The sequence below is a fragment of the Pagrus pagrus genome (genome assembly GCF_965226575.1).
Source record: "Pagrus pagrus genome assembly, chromosome: 4".
NCBI classification, from domain to species: Eukaryota; Metazoa; Chordata; class Actinopteri; order Spariformes; family Sparidae; genus Pagrus; species Pagrus pagrus.
Window position 1 is genome coordinate 29377144 of NC_140188.1, and position 12617 is coordinate 29389760.

Below are 12617 nucleotides of genomic sequence, written 5' to 3' on the forward strand. Positions count from 1 at the left end.
TATATATATATATATACTGTATACTAATGTGTTTGACTGCCACTGTTAAAAGGTGTGACTCATCACATTTTCACTTGTAAGCATAAATAATAACTTTTTTTTCTCTCTTGAAACTTGGGAAATAAACCAACTGACAACAGTTATGGGTCATTTTCAGCACCATTGAATAGTACATTCTCTATATTGCATCAGGATATAAAAATATACAGATATAGTGAGTTTTTTTTTCTTTAAAACATTCTTTCCGTGTTGTTCAATGGCATGAAACAAGAGAGGAAGAAAAGACCTCATGCTGACAATGAGGATTGTTACCATTATTATCGTCTATATTATTAATCCTTAGTAGATCTGTACTGGACTGTTCATTCATCCCTTCACAGCACTTTGAAAACATCAGTAGCAGCCACACATGGGAGAAACAAATGAAACTAGAAAAATTGTATTTCCTGCGAAAATACAGTGTGAATGCTGATTGCTGAAGTGACTTTGCAAAATCTGCTGAATGTGCTAGAAAACACTTGCCTAACGCAAGCTATAGCTGAACATGAAGCTGAATATTTTGAAAGTTGAATGGTTTCTATAGCTGAACATAAAGCTGAATGTTTTGATAGTTGAACGGTTTCTATAGCTGAACATAAAGCTGAATGTTTTGATAGTTGAACGGTTTCTATAGCTGAACATAAAGCTGAATGTTTTGATAGTTGAACGGTTTCTATAGCTGAACATAAAGCTGAATGTTTTGATAGTTGAACGGTTTCTATAGCTGAACATAAAGCTGAATATTTTGATAGTTGAACGGTTTCTATAGCTGAACATAAAGCTGAATGTTTTGATAGTTGAATGGTTTCTATAGCTGAACATAAATCTGAATATTTTGATAGTTGAATGGTTTCTATAGCTGAACATAAAGCTGAATATTTGAAAAAGCTGAAAAGGGTGAAAAGCTGAAAGTAATAGGCTGAAAGAGCTTAAAAAGCTGAACAGTTTGACAGCCAAACAGTTTCTGTAGCTGCACAGATGCTGGAGCAGTAGCAGAACCAAAGTTGAAAATGTCCCCATAAGAATGAATGGGAAAACACCTCCCGAACAGCTACAGGTTTAGGAAAAAGTGTAATGGTTATGGCCAAAATATGTATACAGTGAGTAACAGGAGACATTTCTGAACCATGTGATGTATTTTTTATTTCTGAAGAGTGAAAAATGAGGGCACAAGAGCGAGAGACAAAACCGGTACCGTCTGCTCCACTCCAGAGATTTAGGCTCAAAGTTAACATTGCGGCTTATGGGGGAGTTGCTGGAGTGCTTGTCGCTCGAGGGCTTCTACAGCCAAAAGTTTAAGTCGCACATCTGAAATAAGATGATCATATGAAAGCCAACAAGATTTCCTACATTTCTATGTATATATTGTCTATGTGAAGTAAAAGCTGTGGGACCCAAATCAAGCTGAAGAGAGTTTTTTCTAAAGTTTTTGCAGCTGCTCTCCACTCTAGCGATGATGTTCCGCACTCTAGCTCACGCAATACACACCCATTATAAACCCAGAAGATGAGCTAAAAATCCTTAAAACTAAAACTGTGATAATTTCAAAACCGTAAAAGATTTTCAAAAACTGAAAATCAAGTTCAATAGTTCAAGGTCTTGTGGATAGTTTAAAGTTGGAATGGTGTCTTTAGCTCAAAGTATGAGGGAGAAGAAGAGGTTGAAAGTGGATGAGTTTTGAGGAGGATTTGAGGATTTTCCCATTTGTTTCCATGTTAAATTTTTTTTTGAAAAAGCTGAATATTTGAAAAAGTTGAAAAGCTAAAAATCTGAAAAGAACAAGGCTGAAAGAGCTTAAAAAGCTGAACATTTTGATAGTTGAACGGTTTCTATAGCTGAACGTATGCTGAAGTAGTAGCAGAATGAAATTTGAAAAAATCCCCATAAGGATGAATGGGAAAAAATTTTGGTTTAAGTTTTGAAAAAGCTGAATATTTGAAAAAGTTGAAAAGCTGAAAAGCTTAAAAGCACAAGGCTGAAAGAGCATAAAGAGCTGAACATTTTGATAGTTGAACGGTTTCTATAGCTGAACGTATGCTGAAGATGTAGCAGAATGAAATTTGAGAAATTCCCCATAAGGATGAATGGGAAAAATTTGGCAGAAAAAGCTGAATATTTCCAAAAGTATGAAAGATAGAAAAATGAAAAATAGAGGCAGTAATGTCCTTAACGAGCTGAACATTTTGATGGTTGAATGGTTTCTGTAGCTCAAAATTTGAAAGAGTAGAAGAGAGCTGAAAAACGTACGGAAGCTGGAATAATAATAATAATAATAACTTTAATAAATTCCGGAAGAACAATAGTGTGAATGCTTTGGAGCATTCACACTAATAAAACACATTAGAGGGTCGCCCTCTGAAACATGTCACGTTCACAGTGCCGTCGGCCTCCCAACCACTTTTAGAACAAAGAAAGAGAGTGAAGAAGATGCCAACAGAGACACGGGAGTGTTGCAGTGCAGTGGAGGGGAAAGCCATGAAAACCAAGCTGGCCGGTGGGCTCTAAGCTCTGTGTAACCATTAGCAGTCTGTTACAGTCACACACTAAGAACATTATATCCACAGTCCAAAGTGATGGTGGTAATGAAGATGCTCATGGTGCTAGGGTAGTAATCCCCCTCCCCCCCCCCCAAAAAAAGCATAAAAACAACATGAATTCAAAGCAGGAAAAAGTCAAAAATCGCAACAAGTCAGTTTTAATACTTTGAGGCTTACGAGAAGAAAAAGAAGCGAGGCGCGGCAAGGGTGAGAGTTCGGTTTGCAGTGCATAGAGAGGGACTTCTGAGATGGAGACGGATTCACCTGCAGGTCAGTCAGATGGGATTATTGCCCTGTGTCAGCCTTGCACACGCACACACACTCACACACACACACACACACACACACACACACAAACACACAATAAACACACACCTCCGGCCAGAGTGAGCAAGACACAAGGGTAAAAACAGAGAGGGAAAGACAGCAGGGCTGGTTGATCAGGTTCCTGTGGTTTCCAGAGTATTCCCCTCTCCAGCTCTCTCTGTGGAGAGAAGCAGCCTCCAGCCGAGTGGAAGTGTCTGCCAGAATGTGTGTGTGTGTGTGTGTGTGTACGAGCGTGTGTTTGTGTGTGAGAGAGAGAGACATATATATATGTCAAAGTACAAGTCCAAAATACGCCTGGCTCCACCAACACTCTTGTTTTCCAGCCTTCAGTCAGTGGTCCTGCGGCTCGTCGTCCTCCAGGAGGCTTCACATCCGTGAGGAGGAAGCCAGCTCGTAGAACAATACGTAAGCGTCGCTGCTGCGCACTTGGCTGGAGGACATTGGCGTTACTCTGGAAAGAAAGTGAGGGGATTTGGGAAGCAAACATGAGAAGCAAAAAATGTATGAGGAAGTATGTGAAGACAAAGAAACTCATTATCTAACAACCAATTGATTAATTGTGAAAATGTTCGGTAATAAAAAATAACCCGCAAGTAGCTGCCCTAATCTGCACCATCTAATTACATACACCAACTACTACTGACTTCTTTTGTGAGTTTAAAAGGTGTTCAGTGTATAAAGCATACATGGTGTAATACATGTTCAGTTATTAATAAAGAAAACAGCAGGAGCAGAACACACACAGGACCACACATGATGCATGTGTTCATTTGAAGAGAGAAACACTGTATGGTGATGTACTGCAGTGAGCAGATACAACAGTAGCAGAGATTGGTGGAAAACATTAGATCTGTAACATACATGGTTCAGTTAGAAAGAGAGAGGTAGAGGCAGTAGAGTGGTGTGTTCTGAATGAGTGCAGTGTAGCAGGAAGGAGCCCAGAAAGAGTGACTGGATACTCAGGAGGAAGCAGAGGAGATAAAGGAGGTGAGGAGGATTATCTGCACCTTCATTACACTCACTGGAGTTTGACTTATCTGTTGTTGGTCATGGTAACTGCTAATGAGGTCAGGTTTATAACAGACTCTATTATGTGGTAAAATATTCATTATAAATGATTTAGCTCTTGCATATGTGAAATCAAGAGAGACTGCACAATTATCATTATGAAAGCCCAGTACAAGTACATGTTTTCACACAGCTCTGATAATCCTATTAATTAGTGTCACGGTGCTACTGTGGCAGTGAGGTTGTTTTTCTGTTGTTCTGTGTTTTTCCCCTATCTGCCTTTCCCCCCTCCCTTCTCCCTCACCTGCTCCTTTCCCTGTGTGTGTGTGGATGGTGATATTTGGTTATACATAGTAGCTTCATTTTTAAAGGGGCAATATGAAAGAATTTTAGATGAAAACTTAAACAACAAACAGTTATTACATTATGATGTCTATGTATTGTGTTGCAGTGATATCTCTCCATGCTAACGCGCTAGCCCTGTCCGAAGGTACTCAAAATTCCTGTACTAGGAATATTATCAATAATTAATGGAAAAAATCAACTTGGAAACAAGCAGTTCTTTAACAACCCAATTCTAATGAAAAACCCTACAAGTTATGAGTTACAACTGTTTATTAGTTTGTTTCACCAACTAGATGGCCAGAGTGGAGAACAAATGCAAGCTTAGTCGAATCTCAATTATCAAAATGGTGGTGCATTTTTGTGTGGTATTTGTGCCAGAAGAAGAAGGAATAGTTATAGTAAATCCCAGTTTTAATGGTTATTCCTGCACTTACAAGTGTCTTTTTCCATGCTGCAAACTACATTTCTAATATCAAATGTCTTGATTGGTGATGATGGTGACACCTACCTGGAGTCATTAAAGGTGTACCATTCTCCCGAGTTGGGATTGCGACAGTAGGCTGTGTAATGACCGCCCATAGTGGTGCCTGAGTGGTTGGACACTGCATACAGGTTGTACACTGCATTTACTACAACAGGACAGAAACAAAAAACAAAAAGGCTGCAGTTCTGTTTTTCAAGTCAGTATTGTCAACAGTATGCAAGGAGTGCTGGTCGGTAGGGGGTCTGAGGCACTCAGGTATGGAGGACTGAAAATGCCAAACTCAGAAATAAATAAATAAATATATAAATGATTCAATGAATACATTAATATGCCATTGAATGCACCCAAAACTGAAAATAATGTTCATTCATTTATAAAATGTGACACTGGCATTGATATTTGTGCTTTAATCTCTGAATTTATTTACCTTTGTATTAATTCAACTTTTTTAATTACATCCCGTTCAATTTTCAATTTAAATTTTTAAATGTATATACTTATTTACATCTACTATTTATTTCTGCATTATTTTCATGATTATTCACATTTTCCCACTATTGATTTCCACAATCTTACTTATTCCTGTATTTCTTTTTACTTTTGTGTATGCATGTCTGCTCCATTATGCATAAAGGGGGCTGTCATTCAAAGCCAATCACAGCACAGTAAGGCGGGGAAATGAATATCTTATTGATAAATACAATTGGAAATTAAAAGAGAAATTAAATACATTTATTTTCAATTTTATTTTTGGTGCCTTTAATGGCATATTCTTTATTTATTGAGCCATTTATTTATCAATTTCTGATTTGGGCAGTTTCAGTTTCAGACTTAAAAGCCTTTGATATCTCATTCCTGTTGAATCATAACAGCAGTATAAATATGCCTTCATATGTCAGCCATTCAGGTCTTAATCAGGGCATGTCTAAAACGTTGCCTTTCGGCTATTTCATATATAGGTTAGCAAACAGTCACATGATCAGTTTGGGCAGGTAAGTAGTCACATAATTAATCTTGACAAAATATGCAATGTTTTAACTGCTTTTATGATTCAATAGCCATGAGATATTAAAGGCTTTTTTATCTCATCACCCTCTTGAGTGCCTCAGATTTCAACAATTCTCTACTTAAAATGATGTGACACTACGTCTATATATATTAAATATATTATAATTATGTTCGTTACAAACAGGCCTGGACCTTAGAATCAGTACTTACTGCTGTTTTCGGAGGCAAACTCCCGCAGGTCAAGATCCTTCATAGGGAAGTTAACAAAGGTGGACAGTTTGCTGGTTCGTCGTGCCTCAGAGAAGCGTTTCAGGTCTGGAGAGTCAAGGACCAACTCCTCTGTGTGAACACATAGAATACATTCGGCCAACATTTTGTTCGACTCTGTAAAAATTTGGTGGAATATTTTCAAGTCTTCACTCTCTTCACTGTATGCCATAAACACAGAAACATCTGGGCATTGGTGGATGTGAGTGAAAACTACAGCCAATTATACTGTGCACTACACTGTGCTTCAAACACTTTATTGTACTCGGAGTCAGGATATCAGAGCAGTCATTCACAGAGAAGCAGCTCAAAGCAGCCGCCACACTGAACTATTCTACATGGATGTGTGTTGAAATGGACATTTTCACAAATTATTTGCAGATGCTCAAGTTGCAGTTTCTCTAACAAATCTAATGGGGATTACAAATATATGCAAATTCATGCAAAATAGTACTGACTGACTTGTTTCAAGGCGTGGGTGCATCTGTAGTAATGTTTGAATTGCACTCGACTGCTGTGTGATACAGTGTTGCCATTATACATCCCACTAACACCGACATACTCTCACAGCCATTCACTACTTTTACAGTGACATGTATCCATTTTAGGAGCTGCACATCTGTTTACTTCCTATGTGAACTCTACAGTAACGTTACCAAAGCCCCAAACCTTAGTGATAACATGTCACAGTTAACAATATGTATCGACATGAGGGAACCAGAAGTCCAAAAATGCTAACTTATTTCTGGGTGTTAGGACTCATCCCTGTGGCACCCTATAGGCTCACTGCAGATGTCTAATATAACACATCAGTATCAGACCCTGTTGTCCAGAGAAAGGATACGCAGCACTAAGATCTTGGGGAACTTCTGTATTGTGAACTTCTTTGTGCATCTCCTCCTGGCTTTACACCTGTAGCACGTCTGTGAAGAACAAACACAGAGTTAGTTCAGGCACTGTTTACAAGCTGCCAGTACAACATGAAGCACACAGACTGACATCTAGTGAAATTACTACTACAATGATATGGTTACTAGTTTTTGATTGGCAGAATTGAGACTTTTTAAGGATCTCTTAAGTGTTCGACCATAAAGAAAGAATGCTTGGTAAAGCAGTGAACCACTGATTAAATATAATTGTGGGTAATGAAGAGCAGAAAATGAAACATAAGCCGCGTTTCAACTACCAGAAATTCCCCCACGGACTAGGATCTTTTGGATGAACTCTGTGTGTTTCTAGCACTGATTGGTCAAGTTCCCCCAGCATTGAATTTTAAACCACTATTTTTTTTTTTATTTGTTGCCTCAAAACAGGTTGTTTTTTGTTCATTTAAGGCACCAACATGGACAAAAAAGCACAAGAAAGATGGACAAACAATGAAGACAAGGCCTTACTGTTGTTGTCTAGTTGTGCAAAAAAATTATGTGTCAAACCAGAAGCTGCCTTTTCATACATCAGAGGACTAATTCGCCTAATCTTTGCTGGTCTGTAAACGGTGGTGGAAACGCAGGGCTGAAGTAGAATGTTTCCTGAGACTAAAATCTCCAGGTACCTTGTCTGGAAAATAAATGTGGCTACAGAAATTGTCCAATGAAATGAAACATGTAGTGATGTAGTAATGTATAGTAATGATACTGTAGTGCTACGAAAGTGGCTTGAGAAAGTGTCCATCGGTTCTCACCGGCTTCTCGTCTCCGTCGAGGACGTCTTCTTTGGTGAAGAGCCGCACGCAGTCGATCAGACTCACCTCACCATAGCCCTTCTGAGCACAAACATGGATGCATTCACATTAGCATACACACAAAGCACACAACAGACATACACACACACACACACACACACACACACACACACACACACACACACACACACACACACACAAAGCAAAGCACAAAGAGAGACAGGTAGGAACCAAAAAGCTCATGTTAAGAGCTGTGCTCCAAAGGTTTTCAAATCGTCGAGAAAAAAAAAAAAAAAAAAAACGTCACCTCTGCACCACATGACATCTGCTACCTGTTATGTGAGTATGACCTATGTGTGTGTGTGTGTGTGTGTGTGTGTGTTTCCTAACCTTGGCGATAGGTAGAGAAAGATCCCAAAAGGGGTCGAAGACAGTGGAGCAGAAACCGCAGTGGCTGCAAGTCAGAGAGCTCTTCAGCTGCCCGACAAACAGATCTGCAAGAGCAGGAAAGATTACATGAGAAAAACATGTCACTGATGACTGGAGATGATAACTGTACTTCTCTTTATGCTAATCATATGAATGTCATCTTAGTTTTCGGTTGGACGGTAAGCCAGCTCTGCCTCTACCATGCTATGTCCAGACTAGACAAGTTTAATGTGTAAAACAAAATGTCACCTATACAAGTCGAGAGTTGCAACATTTAATCGATTAATCAATTATTTGATGTCCAACTATTTTGATAATTCAGTGATTTTTTTTCTCTGATTTCACCTTGTTAAATGTGAATATATTTTCTGCTTTCTTTACTCATCTTATGACAGTTAACTGAATATCTTTAGGTAACATTTTACAGACCAAAAAACTAAATGATCAATCAGGAAAATAATCAATAAATTATTCGACAATGAAAAAAATCATTAGTTCCATCCCTAAAGAAGTCAAGTCTAAATTCATCACAAAATTCAATGTATCCCTTTCTATAAAACTGATTAAAAGTGATCATGATGCATTTCGACTTACCGACTATTTTACTGTCTTCTCTCTCCAGATATTTACTCCACATCTTCTTACCTTTCTCTTCATCCCTGAACACAGAGAAGAGAGAGACTGTTAGAATATTACATACAACATGGACAAGACACTGATGATGACACTCAGCTGTCCTGATTCAGTAAAAAGGTTAATAATATAACAGAGGGTTCATTTTTGATTACTGAGGGAGCTGACCTACTTTATCATAGGTGGCAGAATCTGAGAAAAAGGGATTAAAAAGACACTTTCTACCCTGACACACATTTTCAAGCTGGAAAATAGTATTTACCTGCATTGTTTTTCATATTTAGGCGGAAGGGACTCATTTCGAGGGTAATACTGAAAGTTGCAGAGATTAACTCTGACCCTTAAACAAGCCACAGTTAGATAACTGATAATTATATCCAAGGAGAATTGGAGCATTAAGCTGATCTGGGCCCCAGAGAGGCAACCACTCGACACAGGAGCTCAAACTGTTGCACGCAACCTAAAATGATGAAGCCTTAATGATTCATGTTGCCTTGGTCACATACTGTATACCAAACAGAACATATAGCAGGCTTCTAAAATCGCCCTATTTTTCCATCTGTCAGTTGAGGTGTGTCTAATTCTGCTCTTTTGCCAGTCGGACAGGTTGCTCATGGGTAAAAAGTCAATACAATACATGCTTGAATATTTCATTTGGTCAAGTTCCCTAATATCACCCAAACAAATTCCTCAATTTAGGATACACTTTCCAAAATGGTAATTTGGACATTTCATTTAGTTTCTTTATGTCTCTGTCTGTTTAGAGCTACACCTGGTCTGCTGTCCCTTGCAGAAAGGTTACTTACGGCAGGTGGTCAAAGTCCTCCACAGTGCCTCTTGGTCTGACAGTGACCCTGTTGACCTCGTTGTGCAGCCCGTCCAGGAGGAAACGCAGGAACTCCTGAGCATCCTGTTGGCTGCAAGACACGGAAACAATCAGTCAGAACCACAAATATCAGCTGTTGTCACTGTTTTCAGATGTAGATACAGAACTTCACTAATGCAGTCATATTATTATCAGAAAGAGATGTACAGCAGCTTACTTGTATCCCACAAATCTGGGAGCGTATCTCTGGATCTGAGTTTTGAACTCAGACGGGCTGACTGCCTCACTGCTGGACAACGTCCACATGGTCTGTATCAGCTTGGCAAATTCTACCAGAACACAAACACTCAAGTTACTCACACACTGGGACATAAAATAATACATGTATTACACGTCAAAGACAAGGAATCATTGTGTCTCTTTTCCTAATGTGTTCTGAAAGATGTACTTCTAATCCAGAAGTAAACGGGTAATGAGTTTGTTAGTTGTGTGCAGCTATGAGTGTTTGTTTTGGACTCTAGGGGGCCTGTGTGACACATCTCTCACCTTCCATGAGGGCTGTGTTGGTGCGGCTGTTGTTGTTAAGGTCTCTGCGGTGCGAGTTGTGCAGGCAGTAGTCTCGCAGGCTGTGTGTGTTGCTGAGACACTGCAGGATACTGTTCATGAAACACTGCAAGGAAAAACAACACGAAAAGTTTAATTCCTTGACAGATGAAGTGACACAAAGCTCCTGCCTTCCTGTTCATTGCTGACAGACTACATGTCTAGACGCCTGTCTTTTAACATCCAATATCTAGGGCCAGGCAATATATATGGTATATATTGTCAACGTGATATGAGACTAAATACTGAGATTTGATATATCATTGTATCATATAGCGCAAGTGTCGTCTTTGCCTGGTTTTAAAGGCTGCATTACAGTCATGTGTGACGTCATTTACTTCACTTATCAGACTGTTCTACTTGTTTTAAAACTTGCTCTACTTTCCACAATATTGTGATGTTTGATTCTGTCGGCCAGTCCTAACATTTATAAAGGGCTTGTGAGAAGATGTCATAATATCGAGGTATATATCGTGTATCGCGATATGGCCTAAAAATATTGAGATATAATTTTACAGCCATACCGCCCAGCGCTACCAATATCTTTACAATTTAGTTGAAAACATACTTGTCACTATTTACTGGTTGTACTGATTTGTATGTCCAACAAAGTAAAGGAACAGTTTGGCATTTTGGGAGATACACTTTATGACTTTTTTGTCAAGTTGAACAGGAAGATTGATACCACTCTCATGTGTGTAAGCTAAATATGAAGCTACAGCCAACAGCTGGTTAGCTTAGCTTAGCATAGAGACAGAAGGAAACAGCTAGCTTGGCTCTGAAGATAACAAAATATGCCTATAGTGAAAAATAGAAGTGTTAAAAGAAGTTGAGGTCTGAGCCAGCACCTGGTTAGCTTAGCTTAGCATAGCATAAAGACTGGAAACAGAGGGAGACTGCAAGCCTGGTTCTGTGCAATGGTGACAAAATCCACCTACCAGCACCTCTAAAGCCCATTAATTAATTAAACCATTATATCAGTTTGTTCAATCCGTACCAACATGGAAGTGTAAAAGCAAAAAGTTGAGGCTGAGGCCAGCAGATGGCTAGCTTAGCTTATTTGTTTATTCTGTACAATACCCAGTGCTAAGCATAAAAAACACACATTACAGTTATGTGCAGGACTTTCTGAAGTCTCCAGTGGTTGCCTGGCAGCGGCACTGTGAGAACAACACTACAAGAAGTAGTCCTGCGCATAACCTAAATAAAATAAACCACAATGTTATGTATTCAAAATCAGGTCCTCGTATGGATAAAAAAAGGTGTTTCCCATAACAGTCCTTATGCTAAGCTAACTGTCTGCTAGCTCCAACCTCATATTACCTTATAGAGCTCCTCATCTAACTTTCAGCAAAGGGTGAATAAAACCCCGTCTGAGCAAAAATGTGTTGTTAATGTGATGATCAATGCAATGATATTTAGATGGATAGGTGGACAGTATGTAATTAAAATATTTAAGATGATGCAATGAAAGAGATTTGGTGATCTGCAAATGTACTACATTTTAAAAACTTACAAGACAAATTGAAAGAACCCTTACTGAGTATAATGCAATCCTCTATGCAATGTAATGAATATACACAAGGGCATGTTGTCAAAGATAGCACTGTGTATACACTGCTGCTCCCATCACGTGAGACACGAGCAATTTGGTAAGATCAAACCAGTCAGAGAAGGAGAGAACGAGTTCTCCCTGGTCCATAGTTCAGAGCTCTCTGATTAGGTTACTCTACACAAACACACGCACGCACGCACGCACGCACGCACGCGCGCGCGCGCACGCGCACACACACACACACACACACACACACACACACACACACACACACACGCAGCAGCACACATCGTTTATTTTAGGAGTCGTCCATCTGCCTGTTGCCTGGTAGATGGATACGCTGCTGGACCACCAACAAACTGCTATCAGTGTTACACAAACTGCATTATGGGAATTCAGATCGAGCTTCTTCCTCCACTGTGAAGAATAATATGCTATTGCATATGCTATGCTCTTGGAACTAGACAGATGTAATTACACACACAGTATGTGGCTGCTGACTTACAGTGTTTCCCAGGTTTTTTAGTCCCACAAGGCCTTGGGCACTCTTTGAATTCTGAAAGACAAAAGACATAATATTTCGACATTATTCACAAGACAAATCAACCTTATAATCAACTACATTTATGTACTTTAATTCACCCAAGCATTAAACATTTTTCCAACCATATTTAACAGTGGAAACATCTGAATGTACGGAGCCTGTTTCTGTATTACAGGAGACGTGTGAACAGTAAAATCAAATGTGTGTGATCATTGTTAACTTTCATCTCCATTTGTCTTATTGCTATGTTTATGTATATGACTAATATTTACTTTATTTACTTTCTGCTGCATCAAGATAGCAATCCACCATCAGTGCGCCTAACCACACC

At 39.1% G+C, this 12617-nt stretch overlaps 1 protein-coding gene across 5 annotated transcripts in view; it reads right to left on the bottom strand.

Annotated features, from left to right (window-relative positions):
- Nucleotides 1-2718: 2718 nt before the first annotated feature.
- usp2a (ubiquitin specific peptidase 2a) overlaps nucleotides 2719-12617 on the bottom strand; it is a 51249-nt gene continuing 41350 nt past the window's right edge. For 3 of the 5 annotated variants that reach the window (XM_084350916.1, XM_084350917.1, XM_084350919.1), the window contains 11 exons: nucleotides 12248-12298; nucleotides 10131-10254; nucleotides 9802-9913; nucleotides 9565-9675; nucleotides 8720-8784; nucleotides 8087-8190; nucleotides 7697-7777; nucleotides 6860-6938; nucleotides 5959-6063; nucleotides 4765-4885; nucleotides 2719-3354 (listed from right to left, as the gene is read on the bottom strand). In XM_084350916.1, coding sequence (XP_084207042.1) covers nucleotides 3270-3354; nucleotides 4765-4885; nucleotides 5959-6063; nucleotides 6860-6938; nucleotides 7697-7777; nucleotides 8087-8190; nucleotides 8720-8784; nucleotides 9565-9675; nucleotides 9802-9913; nucleotides 10131-10254; nucleotides 12248-12298 — 1038 coding nt within the window. In that variant the 3' untranslated portion in view covers nucleotides 2719-3269. The remainder of the gene's footprint in view (nucleotides 3355-4764; nucleotides 4886-5958; nucleotides 6064-6859; nucleotides 6939-7696; nucleotides 7778-8086; nucleotides 8191-8719; nucleotides 8785-9564; nucleotides 9676-9801; nucleotides 9914-10130; nucleotides 10255-12247; nucleotides 12299-12617) is intronic. The other 2 variants (XM_084350918.1, XM_084350920.1) reach the window with 1 other exon arrangement.